General features: G+C 47.9%; 1 protein-coding gene across 1 annotated transcript; it reads left to right on the top strand.

The window, feature by feature from the left end:
* Positions 1 to 19,316, top strand: Nipsnap1 (nipsnap homolog 1). The gene is made up of 10 exons (XM_004664048.2): positions 1 to 122; positions 7,052 to 7,179; positions 7,364 to 7,409; positions 7,836 to 7,930; positions 12,553 to 12,623; positions 12,755 to 12,895; positions 13,162 to 13,193; positions 13,558 to 13,652; positions 15,036 to 15,119; positions 18,289 to 19,316. Exons 1-10 carry the CDS (start codon positions 25 to 27, stop codon positions 18,351 to 18,353), a joined length of 855 nt encoding a protein of 284 aa, XP_004664105.1. The 5' UTR covers positions 1 to 24; the 3' UTR covers positions 18,354 to 19,316.
* Positions 19,317 to 20,264: the final 948 nt, after the last annotated feature.

Genomic DNA, 20,264 nt, shown 5'->3' with positions numbered 1-20,264 from the left:
TCCTCCAACCTGCACCGCTTCAACATGGCTCCGCGGCTGTGCAGCATCTCTGCGGTGGCGCGGCGGCTGCTGGGGAGCCGGGGACCCCGCGCCGGGGACCTCGCGGCTGCCGCGGCTGTGCGGTGAGAGCCTGACGGCGGGCGGTGCGCTGGGAGAGGTGGAGACTCCCCGGCTGGGAATCCAGGGGTTAGAGGCGGAGCTAGGATCTAGGCCTGGGGGAAAGAATGGAGGGTGGGGGCTGGGGTTGAGGGTGGGGAGAGGGGAGAGATCAGGTCTTGTTTTTGAAACAGGGTCACAAGGTGCAGCCCGGGCTGCTTTCAAACTTGTCCTCTTCCTGCCTCAGTTTCCCAAGTGTTGAGGTTTACTAAAGGCGTTGCGCCGCTATCTATGCAGGATCTTTGTCCTGATGGAGACCTGGGTTTGGGGCTCAAAATAAAAGACAGGGTGAGTAGGAGGTGCAGGTGTTGAGCCCTGGAGTGTGAGTGGATGGAGAAGATTGAAGGAGTGGCAGCTTTTCCTCCCCACTTAGCCTGGGAGTGTGATTGGGCGCACGGAGGGGTCTGCTGGGCCAGGCAGCACCTTCCTCTGGAAATTCTTGGGGAAGGGGCACCGTGGGGAATTCCCAGGGATGCCATGGCTGTACAGAGTGCTTCCCCTGGTGGGTCAGCCAACAAGCCAGAGAGGTTGAGAGCTGCCCAAGGTTACTCTTCATGCCATGGGACACAACACTGGATCTGGGACCTAGGTGTCCTGGTGCACCCTGCACTTTGTACCACCTCTGGTGGCCTCCAGAGAGAGAGAGAGACAGACAGACAGACACCATGTGCTCAGCTATAGCTTTCCAAAGCTTGGCTTCCCCTGACTGACCCTGGGCAGCTCCCCGCTCCTCCGTGCAATAGCACCCCCATCTCTGCACTAATCACCCTGGTGGTAACTTACCCCTATCCCTAATCATTGTCTTATTTTTCTGTTTTCCCAGCCCTACAATCCCGTAGGGTTAGGGCTGAGAATATTTGCCAAAGAAGTCAGAGCACCTGTGCCCCCCCACACACACCCATGGAAAGGAAGCAGGGGGTGCCTCTTGCCCCAGCCCAAGAGTAAAGTCCTAGGGTTCTATTAGACTTTACCATGTGGCGCTACAACCCTGTGCCCAGGGACCTTGGGACAGCTGGGATAGAGGAAGAGCTGGACACGTGCCCTCACCTGGGTGCCTCACAATGAAGCAGAGAGCTGACATCATGAAATGAGCCAGGAATTTGCTTGAGAACTGAGCCTTTGAAGAGGGGGTGATCTTGGGTAGGTTGTTTGACCTTTGTGCTGTAAGCTCATTCATCTGTAAAAGGAGGTAACAGGATGTGTCTACTGGGGTTGTTTGTTTTGTGGTACTAGAAATAGAACCCAGAGACTTGGGCATGCTAAGCAGTTACTTTACCAATGAAACCATGGCCCTAGCCTTCGCTGAATTGTGAGGATTTATTTTTAAAAAATATTTATATTATTTTATTTGAGAGAGAGAGGCAAGTAGAGAATGGGCATGCCAGGCCCTTCAGCCACTGCAAACAATCACCAGGCATGTGCACTAGCTTGTGCATCTGGTTTACTTGGGTCCTGGGGAATTGAACCTGGGTCCTTTGGCTTTGCAGGCAAGCGCCTTAACCGCTAATCCCTCCAGCCCGAGGATTTTATTTTTATTTATTTATTTATTTGTTTGTTTGTTTATTTATTTATTTATTTTCAAGTCAAGGTCTCACTATAGTCCAGGCTGACCTGGCACTGACTTTGTAGTCCCAAACTGACTTCATACTCACAGCGATCCTCCTTTCTCTGCCTCCCAAGTGCTGGGATTAAAGGCGTGCGCCCCGCCCTGCTAGTCTCTCTTTTATTTTGATGTCATCATCTTTTCCTCCTATTATCAAGGTCTTGTGTAGGTAGTTCCAGGCCCTGTGAGGTTATAGATACCCAGGACATTTTGTGTCTAGGAGAGTGCATTATAAACAGCCCTACCCTTCCTTTGGTCTTCCATTCTTTCCACCACCTCTTCCGCAATGGACCCCGAGCCTTGGAAGGTGTGATAGAGGTGTCTCAGTGCTGAGCACTCCTCTGTCACTTCTCAGCACTATGGTGACTTTTGAGTCATCCCAGTGGTCACCGCCCATGGTAGTTTAAATAGAGGGCCCTCAATATTTTTAGTTTGTAATTTGGATCTGCAGCCACATGGCTGGAGGAGATGTCACTGGGAGGATCTTAAGGTGTGATGGTAGGTTTAAAATTCCAATCAGAAGACATACAAAATGCCTAGTTCTACCTAAAGTTCCCAAAATGTGCTGTTCGACGTTTGGCTTTTGAGTTGTGATTTTCTCTCTTTAAACCTATTAAAATAAAACCAACTTTGGGCTGGAGGGATGGCTTAGCGTTTGAGGCACTTGCCTGGAAAGCCAAAGGACCCCCTGTTCGATTTCATAGGACCCACGTTGGACAAATGCACAAGGGAGCGCATGTGTCTGGAGTTCGTTTGCAGTGGCTGGAGGCCCTAGTGTGCCCATCCTCCCTCTCTCTCTCTCTCTCTCTCTCTCTCTCTCTCTCTCTCTGTCAAGTAAATAAATAAATAAAAACCAACTTCTTCTGCCATTATAAAAACTTCCCCTAGATCTATAAACTTCAATAAATCCCATCCTTCCATAACTGTTCCTGGTCTAAACATCTCAATAAACCTAAAACTGTCTACTACACCATCATCTGAAAACAGAAGCTTCTCTAACCAAAAGTGTGGACCTTGAACTTCTGATCCTCTTGCCTCTGCTTCCCAAGTGCTGAAATTACAGGTGTGCGCCACCTTGTTGGATTTTTGTTCAGGCAGGGTCTCGCTCTAGCCAAGGCTGACTTGGCATTCATTCTGTAACCCAGGCTGGTCCTGAACTCACAGTAGTCCTCCTACCTCAGCAATGCTGAGATTAAAAGGCAAGTGCCACCATACTTGGCTTGCTTTTTTTTTTTTTTTTTTTTTCGTTTTTTGGAGGTAGGGTCTCACTCTAGCCCAAGCTGACCTGGAATTCACTCTGTAGTGTTAGGGTGGCTTTGAATTGGCAGTGATCTTCCTACCTTTGCTTCCCAAGTGCTGGGATTAAAGGCGTGTGCCACCATGCCCAGCCAGCCTGATTTTTTTTTTTAGAGAGAGAAAGAGGAGGGCGGGGGGAGGGCACGCCAGGGCCTCCAGCCAGTGCAAATGAACTCCAGATGCATGTGCCCGCTTGTGCATCTGGTTTACATGGGTCCTGGAGAATCGAACTGGGATCCTTTGGCTTTGTAGGCAAACTCCTTAACCACTAAGCCATCTCTTCAGCCCTTATATATTTATTCAGCCTGGTTTTGTTTTTGTTTTTGAGACAGGGTCCCATAGCGCCTAGGCTGCCTGTCTTGGAACTCCTGACCATCCAGTCTACACCTCTAAAGTCCTGAGATTACCTGTTCCATCAAGCCAAGCCTTGTAGTGGGCTTTTAAAAACTCAGATTGCTGCATGTCTATGATCCTAGCACTTGAGGAAGAAGTAAGAGGATCAGAGCCAGCCAGTTTCAAGCTAGTCTAGGCTGTCTCAAAAAGGTCAGATTGCTAGGCCTGTCCCCAGGGTTTCTGTGAGACAGGGTATCATAGCTTTGTGGTCTCCAAATTTAAAAAGGAGCTGGAATTCCAAGCAGAAACATTTGTAGGTACTGAGTAGAGGAATGATATCATAACATAACATACTGGGCTGTAGCTTAGTGGTAGAGCACTTGTCTATCATATACATACATACATACATACATACACACATGTATATATGTAAGGCTCTGGGTTCCATTCTAGCACTACAGGAGAAAATAAAACAAAAGATTGAGGGTCAGATTAAGAAATGGGGGAATGGGCTGGAGAGATGGCTTAGCAGTTAAGGCATTTGCCTGCAAAGCCAAAGGGCCTAGGTTCAATTCAGTACCCACCTAAGCCAGATGCACAAGGTGCCGCATGCCTCTAGAATTTGTTTGCAGTGGCTGGAGGCCCTGGTATACCTATTCTCTCTCTGTCTCTCTCAAATAAATAAAATTAATAAGCAAAAAAAGGAGGGAGGAGTAAAGTCAGAACAGGAGATGTTTTAGGTAGGTAGTTTGATGTAGTGATGTTACTAGCCGGGCATGGTAAAGCTGCCTTTAATCACAGCACTTGAGAGGCAAAGGTAGGATCATGGTGAGTTCGGGGCCACCCTGAGACTACATAGTGAATTCCAGGTCAGCCTCTCCCTTGAAAAATCAAAACAAACAAACAAAAGAAAGTAGTTATAGGCTGGAGAGGTGGCTCAGGGGCTGAGGTTCTTGCCTGCAAAGCCTAATGACCTGGATCTGGTTCCCCAGGACCCACATAAGCCAGATACACAAAGTGGCACATGAATCTGGAATTCCATTTGCAGTAGCCAGATGCCCTGGCATGCTCGTACTTTCTCTCTCTTAACATATTTCTCTGTTTGCAAATAAACTTTTTTTTTTTTTTTTTTTAAAAAGAAGTAGCGATGTCAGCTGTCCTCCTAAGCCTCTTAGACCCGTTCTCCAGCCACTAGGTATAGACGAGGAAAACGAGGCCCCGAAAGAGGAAGGAAGCTGAGCGGAGCTTAGAACCTGGGTGTGTGCTGAGCTCTTAAGCTCTAAGGCTGCTGTGTTTGGGAAAGGAAAAGGCCCACATTCTAGGCCAAGGTTCACCTTTTCTTTTGTATGACCTTTAGACTTTCATCATTTTCCTGCAGCTGTGCCCCACCCCCATGGATTCCTTTTTTCTAGAACTTGTCCAGGAACTCAGGAGGCAGAAGGATCACCATGAGTTCCAGACCACCCTAAGACTATGTGGTGAAATCCAGGTCAGCCTGCGCTAGAGGGAGACTCTACCTCAAGAAAACAAAATAAATAAATAAGAAAAAGGAAAAAGAAAAAAGAAAAGAAAAAGAAAAAAAAATCTCAGAATCGTTGTTCTGTTTTGCTTACTTGACAGGTGGGGAAACTAGTCTATAGAAAGTGGTAGGCCAGATTCCAGAATGGAAAGAGATGGGAGGCATCACTCCTGGACTCCTCCCCTTCCCTTCCCGTCCTTCCCCAGCCTTCCAGACCCCAGGCTCTTTCCTCAGCACTGGCTATTTATCTTGATAACTACTTATGTTAATGAATGACCAAGAGCCTAGTTCTGGAGCAAAGGTCTTGCTGGACAAACAAACCCACTTTCCTCATCCCACCACACTTTCCAGGGGAAGCAGCCCGCTCCCAAAGGGTCACTCACATCCCTCAGTGTCCCCTCCCCCTCTGGCCAGGGCTGGTTTTCAAGGCAAGGGCTTTGCACCCTGATTTTCTGTGACCTTGGTAAGTTCCTTAAACTCTGAGTGTCTGTCTTAACCTCCTGAAAATGAACAATGACATATAGTAAAATAGCCAGGCATGGTGGTGCTCGCCTTTAAAGCCAGCACTCTGGAGGCAGAGGTAAGAAGGTCATTGTGAGCAGTGGATGTGTCTCTGCGGTTATTCCAAATCCAGTCAAATTGATAAGATTATAAGATTAGCCATCACACCCTCTTTTCCCCCACCCCCAAGGTCTCACTCTAGACCAGGCTGACCTGATGACCTGGAATTCACTATGTAGTCCCAGACTGGCCAGCCTTAAGATCAAGGTGATCTTCCTACCTCAACCTCCTGAGTGCTGGGATTAAAGACATGTGCTAACCTGCCTGGCTAGGAATGGTCTTTCTTTCTCTCTCTCTATCTCTCTCTCTTTCTCTCTCTCTCTTTTTTGGTTTTTTAGGTTTTCAAGGTAGGGTTTCACTTTAGCTCAGGCTGACCTGGAATTCACTGTGTAGTCTCAGGCTGGCCTTGAACTCATGGCAGTACTCCTACCTCTGCCTTTTGAGTGCTGGGATTAAAGGCATGCGCCTCCATGTCTGGTAGAATGGTCTTTTAAGATATATATACACACATATATATGTGTATATATATGATTTTAATATCTTATTTATTTGAAGAGAGAGAGAGAGCGCACTCCAGGGCATCCAGCCACTGCAAACGAACTCCAGGTGCATATGCCATGTGCATCTGACTTACGTGGGTCATGGTGCATTGAACCTGTCTCCTTTGGCTTTGCAGGCTGGTGCCTTAACCGTGAAGCCATCTCTCCAGTCCCCTATATTTTTATTCTATTTTATTTATTTGAGAAAGATAGAGGCAGAGAGAGAGAATGAGAATGAATGGGCGCACCAGGACCTTTAGCCACTACAAACTTCAGATGTGTGTGCCACCTTGTGCATCTGGTTTATGTGAGTCCCGGGGAATTGAACCTGGGTCCTTTGGCTTCATAGGCAAATGCCTTAACTGCTAAGTCATCTCTCCAGCCTCGGAATGGTCTCTCTCTCTCTCTCTTTCTCTTTTTTTTTTAAGGTAGGGTCTCGCTCTAGTCCAGGCTGACCTGGAATTTACTATGTAGTGTCAGGGTCAGGCTGGCCTCAAACTCACGGTGATCCTCCTATCTCTGCCTCCTGAGTGCTGGGATTAAAGGCATGCACTACCACTCCCGGTTCAGGGAATGGTCTTTTAAAAACTATTTTTGTTGGTCGTGGTGGCACACACCTACAGTGAGACCCTACTTCAAAAAACCAACAAAATTTATTTATTTATTTATTTGAGGGAGAAAGGGAGACTCAGAGGAGAGAATGAATGAGTGCACCAGGGCCTCTTGCCACTATTAATGATGCATGCACCACTTTGTGCACCTGGTTTTATGTGGGTATTAGGGACTCAAACCTGGGCCACTAGGCTTTGTAAGCAAGCACTTTTAACCACTTAGCCATCTCCCCAGACCAGGAATGGTCTTTCTGATGTGCCTTGCATCTAATAATGGCCATGTGTGGTTTGGAAGCCAAATGGCTTTTAGGAAGGCCAACGTCTCAGGGACATGTGTAATTGGGCTGTGGGTGTATGAAACATTTGTGTCTATAGAATTGCTAGAACTCCCCACTGCCCCCTACATGGCCCCCTGAATTCTTCTGCCCTGCAGTTTCTATTCAAAGGACAATGAAGGCAGCTGGTTCCGTTCCCTCTTTGTGCACAAAGTGGATCCCCGGAAGGATGCCCACTCCACTCTGCTGTCCAAGAAGGAGACCAGTAACCTCTACAAGATCCAGTGTGAGTGGCCAGCCCTGCCTTCTCAGGCCTTTGAGGACCTGAGACACTGTAGCCTGGGAACATCTCTTGTTGTCCGGGGAGCCCTGACTCTGATGGGGTTTGCCCACTCTGAACACACACACGTACACACACACGTCCCCCAACATCCATCCCGTTTCACCTTGGTCTCTATCCTCTGTTGCAGTTCACAATGTGAAGCCTGAATGTCTGGATGCCTACAACAGTCTAACGTGAGCATCCTTCCTTTTCCATCCACTGTTCCCAGCTCCTGTGGGGATTGGTGGGGGGAAGGGTCCCTCTACCCTCTATGTCAGCAAATCTTTACAACATCCTCTGCCTCATTCTTGTTGAAATCCAAGGGGATCTGGAAGTCCTAAGGGTTTTTTTTGTTGTTGTTTGTTTGTTTGTTTGTTTTTTGAGGTAGGGTTTCGCTCTAGTCCAGGCTGACCTGGAACACACTATGTGGCCTTGAACTCACAGCAATCCTCCTACCTCTGCCTCCCAAGTGCCGGGATTAAAGGCGTGCGCCACCATGCCCGGCTGTAAGAGTATTTTTGTAAGAGTAGACAGGCCCAGTCCTGGAGTCCTGGGTCACAACCCTTACTTCAGGGGTCCTGATAGCTGTTGCAAGACCCCTTTCTATGTCCCTCTCGCAGGGAGGCTGTTCTGCCCAAGCTGCATCTGGATGAGGACTACCCTTGCTCGCTTGTGGGCAACTGGAACACATGGTATGGGGAGCAAGACCAGGCAGGTAAGGGCACTGTGGCTGCCCAGCCCAGACCCCCAGACTTCTCACATCCGGTTGCCTTCTCTTTTTACAGTAGTTCCAGGGCATGTTGGGAGTAGCGTGTTTCTAAAAAAACTTTTATTTAATTTTATTCATTTGTTTGAGAGAGAGAGAAAGAGGCAGAGACAGAGAGAGAAAAAGAGAGAGAGAGAGAGAATGGGTACATCAGGGCCTCCAGCCACTACAAACGAACTCCAGATGCCTTGCCCCCTTGTGCGTCTGGTTTATGTGGGTCCTGGAGGAACTGGGATCCTTTGGCTTTGCAGGCAAACGCCTTAACCGCTAAGCCATCTCTCCAGCCCAAGTTGTGTGTTTCTAAATGCACACCTTGTTGCCTCATTTCCTTGCCACACACCTCTCATGGCTCCCCAACGCTCTCAGGCGGCCCATGAGACCTGTGAGTCCTTCCCTGCCCAGTCGCCAGCCTCACTTGACCACATCCTGTGCTCACTGTGCTGCCTTGCCAGGGATTCATCAGAGCCTACGTGGACCGTTGCTGCCTCTACTTCATTTAAAAAAAAAAAAATTTTTTTGTTTATTTATTTGAAAGCGCCGGACAGAGAAAGAGAGAGAGAGAGAGAGAGAGAGAGAGAGAGAATAGGCGTGCCAGGGCCTCCAGCCGCTGCAAACGAACTCCAGTGTGCGCCCCCTTGTGCATCTGACTAACGTGGGTCCTGGGGAATCAAGCCTTGAACCGGGGTCCTTAGGCTTCACAGGCAAGCGCTTAACCACTAAGTCATCTCTCCAGCCCTGCTGTCTCTACTTCTAAGTGTACATTAATGCCATCCCTGTACAGAAACATTCTTTCTCCCTGGCCTGCTTCACGTGAACTGTTTTCCCTTCCCTTCCCTCCTCCCCCTTACCCTCCCTCCTTCCTTCCTTCCTTCCTTCCTTCCTTCCTTCCTTCCTTCCTTCCTTTCTTTCTTTCTTTTCTTCTTCTTCTTCTTCTTATTTATTTATTTATTTTTTATTTTTTTATTTTTTTGAGGTAGGGTTTCACTCTGGTCCAGGCTGACCTGAAATTCATTATATAGTCTCAGGGTGGCTTTGAACTCACGGCTATCCTCCTACCTCTGCCTCCCAAGTGCTTGGATTAAAGGCATGTGCTACCATGCCCGGCTCTGTCTTTCCTTTCTATTTGAGACAGGGGCTCACTATGTAGCCTAGCCTACATAGATCTTCCTGTCTTAGCCTCCTGAATGTTGGAGTGGTTCACCTGCCTTTCTTTTAAAAAGACACTTTTTTAAGATTTATTTTTTAAATATTTATTTATTTATTTTTATTTGCAAGCAGAGAACGAGAGAGATAAGAGAGAAGAGAGACAGACAGAGAATGGGCATGCCAGGGCCTGTAGCCACTGCAAGTGAGCTCCAGGTGCATATGCCCCTTGTGCATCTGGCTTACATGGGTCCTGGGGAATCAAACCTGGGTCCTTTGGCTTTGCAGGCAAACGCCTTACCGCTAAGCCATCTCTCCAGCCCTTACGACTTATTTTTATTTATTTATTTATTTATTTATTTATTAGAGATAAGGAGAAAGAGGGAGGGGGAGTGAGAATGGACACGCCAGGACCTCTAGCCACTGCAGATGAACTCGACACACGTGCACATGCGCCGCCATGTGCATCTGGCTTATGTGGGACCTGGAGAATCGAACCTGGGTCCTTAGGCTTCTGAGGCATGTGCCTTAAGGGCTATGCCATCCCTCCAGCCCTAAAAATATATTTTTTAATTTTAATTTGTTTATTTGAGAGAGACAGGCAGATAGATATATAGAGAATTGGCACACCAGGCCCTCCAGCCACTGCATGTGCCACCTTGAGCATCTGGCTTACATGGGTTCTGGAGAATTGAACCTTGGTCCTTTGGCTTCATAGGCAAATGTCTTAACTGCTAAGCCATCTCTCCAGCCCCCCTCCAAAAATTTTTTTTTATTTTAATTTTTATTTTTTGTTTTTTCGAGGTAGGGTTTAGCTCTAGCCCAGGCTGACCTGGAATTTATTATGTAGTCTTAGGTTGGTCTTGAACTCACAGTGATCCTCCTATCTCAGCCTCCTGAGTGCTGGGATTAAAGTTTCAGGCTGGCCTGGAAACTCATACCAATCTACCTCTGCCTCCCAAGTGCTAGGATTAAAGGCATGTGCAACCATGCCCGATTTAAAAATATTTCTATTTATGAGAGAAAGAGAGAGAGAATGAGAATGGGCACCTCAGGGTCTCTTGCTGCTGCAAACCAACACCAGACACATGTGCCATGTTATGCATTTGGCTTTATGTGGGTTCTTGAGGAATCGAGCCCAGGACTACAGGCTTTGTGATCAAGTGCCTTTTATTTTTATTTTTTGTTTTTTTCAAGGTAGGGTCTCAGTCTAGTCCAGGCTGATCTGGAATTCACGATGTAGTCTCAGGGTAGCCTCAAACTCATGGTGATCCTTCTACCTCTGCCTCCTGAGTGCTGCGATTAAAGGCGTGTGCCACCAAAAGGGCAAGTGCCTTTTAGCTGCAAATGAGAGAGAGGTTGGAATGAGAAGTCAAACCACTGGTCAGCCAACAACCCTCAACTCTACCCTGCCTTTTGAGAGCGAATGGGTGCATCAGGGCCTCTTACCACTGCAAACCAACTCCAGATACATCTGTCACTTTGTACATCTGGCTTTACCTGGTACTGGGGAATAAACTGGGCCATAGGCTTTGCAAGCAAGCGTTTTTTGTTTGTTTGTTTGTTTGTTTGTTTTGAGGTAGAGTGTTGCTTTGGCCCAGGCTGACCTGGGATTCACTACGTAGTCTCAGGGTGGCCTCAAACTCATGGCAATCCTCCTGCCTCCCAAGTGCTGGGATTAAAGGCATGAGCCACCACACCTGGCAACAAGCAAACGTTTTTAACTACTGTTCCTCAGACCCCTACATATACTTTGTAACATTCTTTTTTTTTTGGTTTTTCGAGGTAGGGTCTCACTCTGGTCCAGGCTAACCTGGAATTAACTCTGTCATCTCAGGGTGGCCTTGAACTCATGGCAGTCCTCCTACCTCTGCCTCCCGAGTGCTGGGATTAAAGGCGTGCGCCACCACACCCGGCTACTTTGTAACATTCTTTACTTGCCTGTTACTTGTTTCTTTTCCCCTCATTTCCTTTTTGTGAAACAATGTAGCCTAGGCTGGCCTGAACTGCTCATCTTTCAGCCTGCACTCCTCCCACCCCCGTGGAATGCTGGGATTAGGGCATGGCGGCGCATGGTGTTTTGCTAAGCAGGGCTTTATGCATGCTCGGAAAGCCCTGTCCTGAGCTGCTTCTCTAGTCCCTATGGTTGGTTGGTTGGTTTGAGATAGGGTATCACTGTAGCCTAGGCTGACCTGGAATTCACTGTGTAGTCTTAGGCTGGCTTTGAAAACACAGTGATTCTCCTATCTCAGCCTGTAAGTGCTGGGATTAAAGGCATGCACTACCAACCCCAGCAAAATATTTTTGTTGTTGTTGTGTGTCTTCTAAAATATATTTATTTCTTCAGATGCACAAAGTGGTGCATGTGTCTGGAGTTCATTTGCAGTGGCTAGATACCCTGGCATGCCCATTCTCTTTGTGTCTTTCTCTGTCTCTCTTCTTTCTGTCTCTCTCTGCTTACAAATAAGTAAATAATAAAATACACTTATTTGACAGAGCGCTTGAGAGAGAGAGAGAATGAATGTGAATGAATGCATGGGCACTCCAGGGCTTCTCACCACTGCAAACAAACCCCAGATCCATGCTCCACTTTGTACAGCTGGCTCTATGTAGGTACTGGGGAATCGAGCCCAGCTGGGCAGACTTTGCCAGGAAGTGTCTTTAACCACTGAGCCATCTCTACCACGGCATTACAGCCCAGTCCTGCTGGAATGTTGGGGATCAGCTCCTCTGGCCTCCTTCTTCCTTGGGTCTGTCCTGCCCCTCCCGTGCCTGCTGGTTATTCTGATGTGTGCTGCTGCGCCTGGCATGGGGGACACCCCCGATTGGCTCTTGTTTGCTTTGTGGTGCTGGATGAGGATGAAACCCAGGCTTTTGTGCCCTTGCAGCGCATGCTCTGCACTAGCCGCTCCCCGGCCCCACCGCTTCCTGCTAGTTAAGGAAGGCTTGTGGGAGCATTATCCCCATTTTGAGAATGCTGAACCCTAGACGGGTCCAGGGCTACCCGTCAGAGCTAGATCTCAAACCCAGGTGGGCTTGCATGTATGGTTGTTGCCACACATACTGGACTGCTCTTTCAAGGCAAAGGGAACTGAGAAGACTGGGTACTAGGCACCCCCCCCCCAATTGACAAACACACACATACACATTTATTTATTTAGTTAGTTTTTAGGGTTTTTTTTTTTGTTGTTGTTGTTGTTTTGAGGTAGGGTTTCACTCTGGTCCAGGCTGACCTGGAATTCACTAACGTAGCTTCAGGATGGCCTCAAACTCACAATCCTCCTACCTCTGCCTCCCGAGCGCTGGCATTAAAGGCGTGCGCCACCACACCCGGCCCACATATATGTTCTTAGCTGGCCATGGGGTAAGTCAGGCAGCCTCCCCCTCCCCCGCCCGTGCGCTCCTAACCTGCACTGTCCCCCTAACAGTGCACTTGTGGCGATTCTCTGGTGGCTACCCAGCCCTTATGGACTGTATGAACAAGCTCAAAAACAACAAGGTAGGTCAGCACCCGCTCTGCATGTTGCCTCCGGCCCAGGTCTGTGTGGGCCTCTTCCACCCACGAGACACACCGCCAGGGTAGGGCACATCTCCCGGCTGCCTGCCATGCCTACACTGCCCTGCCCGCAGGAGTACCTGGAGTTCCGGAAGGAGCGGAGCCGGATGCTGCTGTCGAGGAGAAACCAGTTGCTTCTGGAGTTCAGCTTTTGGAATGAGCCACAGCCCAGAGCTGGCCCCAACATCTATGAGCTGAGAACATACAAACTCAAGGTGCCTCCTCCCAACAGAGCCCCTCTTGCCTCCCACCTTCCCTGCTGCTCTGTTGCTGCCCAAGAGGGGTGGGCCTGATACCCCAGCCCTTAACCTGTGCTAGGCCTCTGCTTCTGTCCCTCCCTGTGGGTTCACTAAGTGTGAGTCAGACCCGTGAATGAGGACCCTGGATCTGGGGAAGACGATAGTTTCCCACTCCTGACCCCTCTGTAATGCTGGAAGTCCAAGATGGGACTCACTCCGCCTTCCCTGTGGGTCTCTTTCAGCCGGGAACCATGATCGAGTGGGGGAATAACTGGTGAGTGCCAGCATTCTGGTTGCGAGTGTCACGGGCCCCATGCTCTTCTGTCCCATAAGGTTCCTGGGGGGAGGGGCAGTTTTCCAGGGCCATATCCCAAAGAACCTAGCATCTTCTGTCCCTCCTGGATTCCAAAGAAAGGTCCACCAGGAGGTTCAGAGCTCATAGAACATGAGGTGGCTTCCTTGGTAGGACACCAGCCGGTGGATCCACTTCAGAATCCATTCCCCTGCATCTTTGAGAGCTGTCCCAGGCCCCGCCTCAGACTTCTCCCATGACATATGACCAAGGAATCAGCCTGGGCCCCACCGTGGAGCCCTTGCTGACAGCCTGGCCTCTGGTTCACATTCTTTGCTATCTCCAGGGCTCGAGCCATCAAGTACCGGCAGGAGAACCAGGAGGCAGTGGGCGGCTTCTTCTCGCAAATAGGAGAGCTCTATGTGGTGCACCACCTCTGGGGTAGGTTGGGGACGGAGCCTGTGTTTGTGTCCATCTAAAACACGTGGATACCGCAGCGTCTTCCCAGCACTTGTGTTTAAGCAGGGGATGCTACCTCACACACAAACTAGTACAGATGTCTGAAGAAGCCAAGACAGCGTTAAAAGTTGTGGGGGCTTTACCTTGGCTTGGGTCAACCAAGGAAGAGTGAGTCCCTATCTTTTTTTTTTTTCTTCTGAAGTAGGGTCTCTAGCCCAGGCTGATCTGGAATTCACTATGTAGTCTCAGGGTGCCTTCTGGAACTCACAGCGATCCTCCTACCTCTGCCTCCCAAGTGCTGGGATTAAAGGCGTGCACCACCATGTCTGGCTGAGACCCTATCTTGAAACACTGAGGGGGAAAGAAAAGGTTTCCATGAGGAGTAAAATGCAAGTCTTGAGCTAAAGGGTGAGAAAGAACCAGGCGTGGATTGCTGGGGAGAGCATTGCAAGCAGAGGGAATAGCATGTGTAAAGGCTCTGTGGTGGGAAAAGGCTTTTGATGTTTGGAAAGGAGGCTGCTGTGGAGGGGGTGGAAAAGAGCATGAGGAGATGGATGGAGTAGAGAAAGAGGTCAGCCATCAGATCAGGCCATGGGGATGAGCTGGGGTTTGTCACGACTGCTGTGGGATGCTGCCTGTAGTAGTGTCCCATGATTCCTACGGCTGTCCTGGGCTGTGCCCAGAGTGCCTGCTAGGGGAGCAAGAGAAGCAACTTGGCACCAGAAGACGGTCACTCACATGACTTCAGGCGAGGACCCGGTCTGACCTGAGCCAATGGAACTTCAGCATGAAGTGCCTAGAGTTGGGGGGAGCACACAAAGGGAAGAGAATATTCCAGAAGAGCTCCCAGGCTCCCCCTAAGAAGGAGCAGGGTGGAGGGACTGGAGTTTGTAAGTTGGGCCCTTGCAGATAGTACGACATTAAGGCTGCAGCTGCATCCAAATAGAGAGGTCCCGTGAGCACTGGCATAAGGAGTTTTAAGTCCACCGGAGTTTGGGGGTGGAAATGTAGTCAAGAGCTGTCAACATGTGTACGTTTCAGCCCCTTGTGGGCCTTTCTCCACCACAGGGCCTTTGCACTGCTGCCTCCTAGAGCTAGGATGCTCTAGCTCTGAGCGTTACATTGCACCCCCCCCCCAGAATGCTCCCCTAAGCTCTTTTCTGACTTCTCTCCTTGCCTTGTTTCTGTAAATATTATTTGTAATCGTTAGAAATGAATCTTTTTTATACATGTGATGAGATAAGATTGACAAAGCAATGTTTGCTGACAGTGGGAAGGGAGGCATCTGTGGAGGAAGAGATAGTAGGGCACTGGAAGGGGCCCTGTGCCGAAGAGCTGAGGAATGAACCTGTGCCTCTCTCACAGCTTACAAAGACCTGCAGTCTCGGGAGGAGACTCGAAATGCGGCCTGGAGGAAGAGGGGCTGGGATGAGAACGTTTACTATACTGGTGAGTACTTCCCCAGAGCAGGAGGCAGTGGAGCCTTTGCAAGTCATCTGGAAGTCCCGAGGATTGAATCCCTTCTACAAGGAGAGTTAGCCTCACTTCATTAGCTCCAGTGATGGAGAACTATCTTTTTTTTTTTTTTAAAATATTTATTTATTTGAGAGAGGGAGAGAGAGAGAAAATGGACACAACAGGGCCACTGGCCACTGCAAACAAACTCCAGATGCATGTGCCGCCTTGTGAATCTGGCTTATGTGGGTCCAGGGGAATTGAACCTGGGTCCTTTGGCTTTGCAGGGAAACGCCTTAACCATTAAGCCATCTCTTCAGCCCAAGAACTGACTTTTCTTTTGGAAATATTTATTTGCAAACAGAGAGAGACACACAGAGAGAATTGGCACACCAGGGCCTCTAGCCACTACAAATGAGCTCCAGATATATGCACCACTTTGTGCATCTGGTGTTATGTGGGTATTAGAGAATTGAACCCGAGTCATCAGGTTTTGTGGGCAAGTGCCTTAACTGATGAGCCATCTCTCTTTCCCTTGAGAACTCACTTTAAAAAAAAACAAAAAAAAAAAACACTTTTTTTTTTGGCTAGGTGTGGTGGCGCATGCCTTTAATCCCAGCACTCGGGAGGCACAGGGAGGAGGATCACTGTGAGTTTGAGGCCACCCTGAGATTAAATAGTGAATTCCAGGTCAGCCTGGGCTAGAGTGAGACCCTACCTTGAAAAAACAAAAACAATTTTTTTTTAAATTTAATTGAAAGAGAGAAAATAGCAGACTGAGAGGAAAAAATTATTTATTTGCAAGCAGAGACAGAGAGAAGGGGCACACCAGGGCTTCTAGCCACTGCAAAACAAAACAAAACAAAACAAAACAAAACAAAACAAAACAAGACAAAACAAAAAACCCTCCAGATGCATGTACCACTTTGTGCATCTGGCTTTGCATGAGTACTGGGGAACCAAACCACAGTTGTTAGGTTTTGCAAGCAAGGGTTTTAACGACTGAGCTATCTCTTCAGCCCCTGCTTTTTTTTAAAACCTTTCAAAAATATTTATTCATTCATTTATTTGCAAGCAGAGAAAGAGAAGAGAGACTGAGAATGGGCACGCCAGAGCCTTCAGCCACTGCAAACAAAAAAGACACATGTGCCACTTTGTATATCTATCTTTACATGGGTACTGGAGAACTGAACCCAGGTTGTTAGGCTTTTCAGGCAAGCGCCTTAACTGCTGAGCCATGTCCCCAGGCTTAACTACAATTTCTTGATCTTCTGTTTTCTTAAGGTAGGGTCTTCCTCTTACCCGGACTAACCTGGAATTCACTGTGTGGTCTCAGGCTGGCCTGGAACTCATGGAGATCCTCCTAACTTGGCCTTCTGAGGCTGGGATTAAAGACATGACACACCACACTTGGCCCTTATTACAGTTTTTTTTTTTAAAGTTTTTATTTATTTGAGAAAGACAAAATGAGTGAGTACGGGTGCACCAGGGCTTCCTGCCAATGCAAACTCCAAACACATGCCACTTTGTGCATTTGGCATTATGTGGATACTGGAGAATTGAACCCAGGCCTTGAGACTTTGTAAGCAAGCACTTTTAATCACTAGGCATGTGCCACCATGCCTGGTTAGATTTTTTCTTTTTTTGTTATTTATGAGGTAGGGTTTTATTCTAGTCCAAGCTGACCTGGAATTTACTATGTAGTCTCAGGGTGGTCTTGAACTCATGGAAATCCTCCTACCTCTGCCTCCCAAGTGCTGAAATTAAAGGTGTGAGCTACCACACCTGGCAATTTTTTTTAATTTTAAAAAATATTTTATTTATTTATTTGAGAGAGAGAGAGAGAGAAAAAAAATTAAAAGGGCCTATGCAAAGTATCAGCTATCCACAATTACAGAATAAGACACAACTTAGGCAGTGTTAAAATGAACACTTTAAAAAAGAAAACAAAACTAAACTAGAACTGGAGAGGCATGCCAGGGCTTCCAGCTGCTGCAAACAAACTAGACACATGCCACTTTGTGCATCTGGATTATGTGGGTCCTGAGGAATGGAACCTGGGTCCTTTGGTTTTGCAGGCAAGTGTTTTAACCAGTAAGCCATCCTGTTTATTTATTTATTTTTTATTTGTGAGAGAGAGAGAGAAAATGGGCATGCCAGGGCCTCTAGCCACTGCAGATGAATTCCAGATACATGTGCTCCCTTGTGCATCTGGCTTATGTGGGTCTTGGAGCATCAAACTGGGATCCTTTGGCTTTGCAGGCAAATGCCTTAACAGATAAACCATTTCTCCAGTCCCACCCTAGCTTTTTTAAAATTTAAATTTTATTTTACTTATTTGAAAGAGCGAGAGAGGGAAAGAGGTAGACACACATACACACACAGACACAGAAAGAGAGAGAGAGGTAGAGAATGGGTGCACCAGGGCCTCCAGACACATGCACCACCTTAGGCATCTGGATTACGTGGGTCCTGGGGAATCGAACCAAGGTCCTTTGACTTTGCTGGCAAACACCTTATGTCTCTCCAGCCCCTTTAATTAAATTTATTTATTTGCAAGCAGGGGGGGGGGGGAGGGAGGGAGGGAATTCCAGGGCCTTTAGCCACTGGAAACAAACTCCAGACACATGTGCCCCTTGTGCATCTGTCTTACGTGGGTCCTGGGGAATTGAACCTGGGTCCTTTGGCTTCACAGGCAAATGCCTTAACCACTAAGCCATCTCTCCAGTTCTAGCTTAGTTTTGTTTTCTTTTTTAAAGTGTTCATTTTAACACTGCCTAAGTTGTGTCTTATTCTGTAATTGTGGATAGCTGATACTTTGCATAGGCCCTTTTAATGTTTTAAAATATTTTATTTATTTGAGAGCAAGAGAAAGAATGGGCATGCCAGGGCTTCTAGCCACTGTAAACAAGCACTGGATGCATGTGCCACCTTGTGCATCTATATGGGTCCAGGGGACTCGTACCTGGGTCATTAGGCTTTATAGGCAAGCACCTACAACTGCTACGCAACCTCTCCAGTGCATGGGCCCTATTGGAAGGGCAATGGCGCTTTCCTCTTTCAATGTTGGGAGGCCTCTTTTCCCTTCCTGTGAGGGTGGGAGTGCTAGTCAGGGAGCTGCCTTGCTTCTGCCCCTCTGTGACCTCTGCCTTTCTCTCCACAGTCCCCTTGGTACGACACATGGAGTCACGAATCATGATCCCTTTGAAGATTTCTCCTCTCCAGTGATGCAGTTGCTGCCTCCACCTCTTCCCTCTTCTCCCTCAGGACAACTGGGGACAGAGGAACTTCTAGGCCTGCTGGTGTGGCTTGCTCCTGGCACTGGAAGAACTCTCAAGGGCAGTGTTCAGTGCCAAGATGATGCCTTCTGAGTACTTACAGCCCTGTCCATACCCTAAACATTTCCTTAGGCCATGCTGGAAGATGTTTCTAATTTTCCTGAATGAAGAATAGCGACCTTAGGCTTTCATTCCCCCCTACGATTCCTCATCTCAAGGCCACCAGTCCCCAGATATCATTATGGACATGGCTTTGTTGCACAGAGCCATGGGACATGATCAGGAGTTAGAGGTGGGATAGGAAAGGAGGAAGTCAGACCAGGCCTGGCCATCAGGTATTCCCTGGTCTCCACTTGATAGACCAGGAAGTGGGAGGTAAGTCCCTCCTGCCAGTAAAAACCTGGAACTGCCGTAAAGCCTCAAAAGAGCCAGGTTCGAAGATACAGAATTCTACCTAGTCGCAGAAGACAGAAATGCAACAGGAACTTGGAACCTAGAAGCTGGAACTTAGAATTCAAAACTTGGGTTTGAACTACAGAAATATGAATTATGAAGATAAAAAGATGACAGGAGACCCTTGGGGAGGGGGAGCTCCCTGATACTAGAGAGATGGAGACCCTTATCAACTTGAACATGTACTTCTAGTTATCTCCTGCCTTTCCTCCTTCCTGTAGCCAAAAATGTAGGCTGAGGCCTGTTCCTCCCTTACCTTGCATTGTTTTTCCCGCTTGACACGATCAGGCAAACCCTTCATTTTTCAAGAAGCCACCTGGTCTGTGGAGTGGGCTGTGAATCTGGGTGTCTCTTGAATGACCCCCACATCTCATGAACCCCCTGGGTAGCTTGATAATGCTTCCATACATGAAAAGTGTACTGGAATTGCTGGTGGAACCAATTAAACATTTACTAAAAATTGCAGTGTGCTCTTCATCTACAAGAAACTTCAGTAGGTGTCCAAGGCAGGGCAGAGCACATGTGTCCATCTTCCAGTTCCACTTGGCTGACCAGCACCTGCTCGGGGATATTGGGTGCCTGATCTACTCTCAGGAAGGACATCTTTATCCTCATCTTGGGGTAAGAGAAGGTTTTGTCTGCACAAGCAGGTATTCCCCCAGGAATGTTTCTAGTTCCAGCTGAGCAGAATTTCCTGCAGAAATCCTGGGACCTTAAAAAGAGAGAGAGAAGAAAGAAAAATCCTGGGACCTAACTTAACAATTCCTGATAAGGGGAGGAAATACCTGAAGAACAGAAAGAAGAAAAAAGGGATGCACTGTGGGAGAAAACAAGTGGAAAATGGGGATATACCCTTCCTGACTCATTGTCTTCACGGTGACTATAATAGTGATAAACCAAGCTATTAAGGAAGGTCCACTTACAAGCGCTGCCCGTCTTACTGGCTTCAGGGTATCACAAACTCATTTGATGGGAGTGCCCAATATACGTGCTGGAGAAGGAGAACAGAGCACTAGAAAATCTTGGTCTTGAGCTGGGGAAATGGCTCATTGGCCATCTAAAGACATTTATTTGCTTAGAAAGCTTGCCCACTCAGCTTTTGAGTCCCCAGTATCCATTTAAACCCAGATACACAAAGTGGCACAAGCACCTGCGAGGTTCATTTGCAGTGACAAGAGGCCCAGGCGCGCCCATTCTCTCTCTAATAACAGAATTCCGGAAGTCTTTTAAAAAATAATTATAAAAATGGTACGGTCACGCCTTTAATTCCAGCACTCGGGAGGCAGAGGTAGGAGAGCTGCTGTGAGTTTGAGACCAGCTTGATACTACAGAGTGAATTCCAGGTCAGCCTGGGCTAGGGTGAGACCTTACCACGAACTTTTTTTTTTCCGAGGTAGGGTTTCACTCT

This window comes from Jaculus jaculus, chromosome 13, assembly GCF_020740685.1.
Source record: "Jaculus jaculus isolate mJacJac1 chromosome 13, mJacJac1.mat.Y.cur, whole genome shotgun sequence".
Taxonomy (NCBI): domain Eukaryota; kingdom Metazoa; phylum Chordata; class Mammalia; order Rodentia; family Dipodidae; genus Jaculus; species Jaculus jaculus.
This window is presented reverse-complemented; position numbering and strand designations above follow the sequence as displayed.

What these genes read in the sequence shown, in the direction of transcription:
- Nipsnap1 (XM_004664048.2), top strand. Translation starts at nt 25, where the DNA reads ATGGCTCCGCGGCTGTGCAGCATCTCTGCGGTGGCGCGGCGGCTGCTG. An exon ending in TGGGGAGCAAGACCAGGCAG is followed by an intron (nt 7,931 to 12,552) that starts GTAAGGGCACTG and finishes TCCCCCTAACAG; the next exon opens with TGCACTTGTGGCGATTCTCT. An exon ending in ATCGAGTGGGGGAATAACTG is followed by an intron (nt 13,194 to 13,557) that starts GTGAGTGCCAGC and finishes TGCTATCTCCAG; the next exon opens with GGCTCGAGCCATCAAGTACC.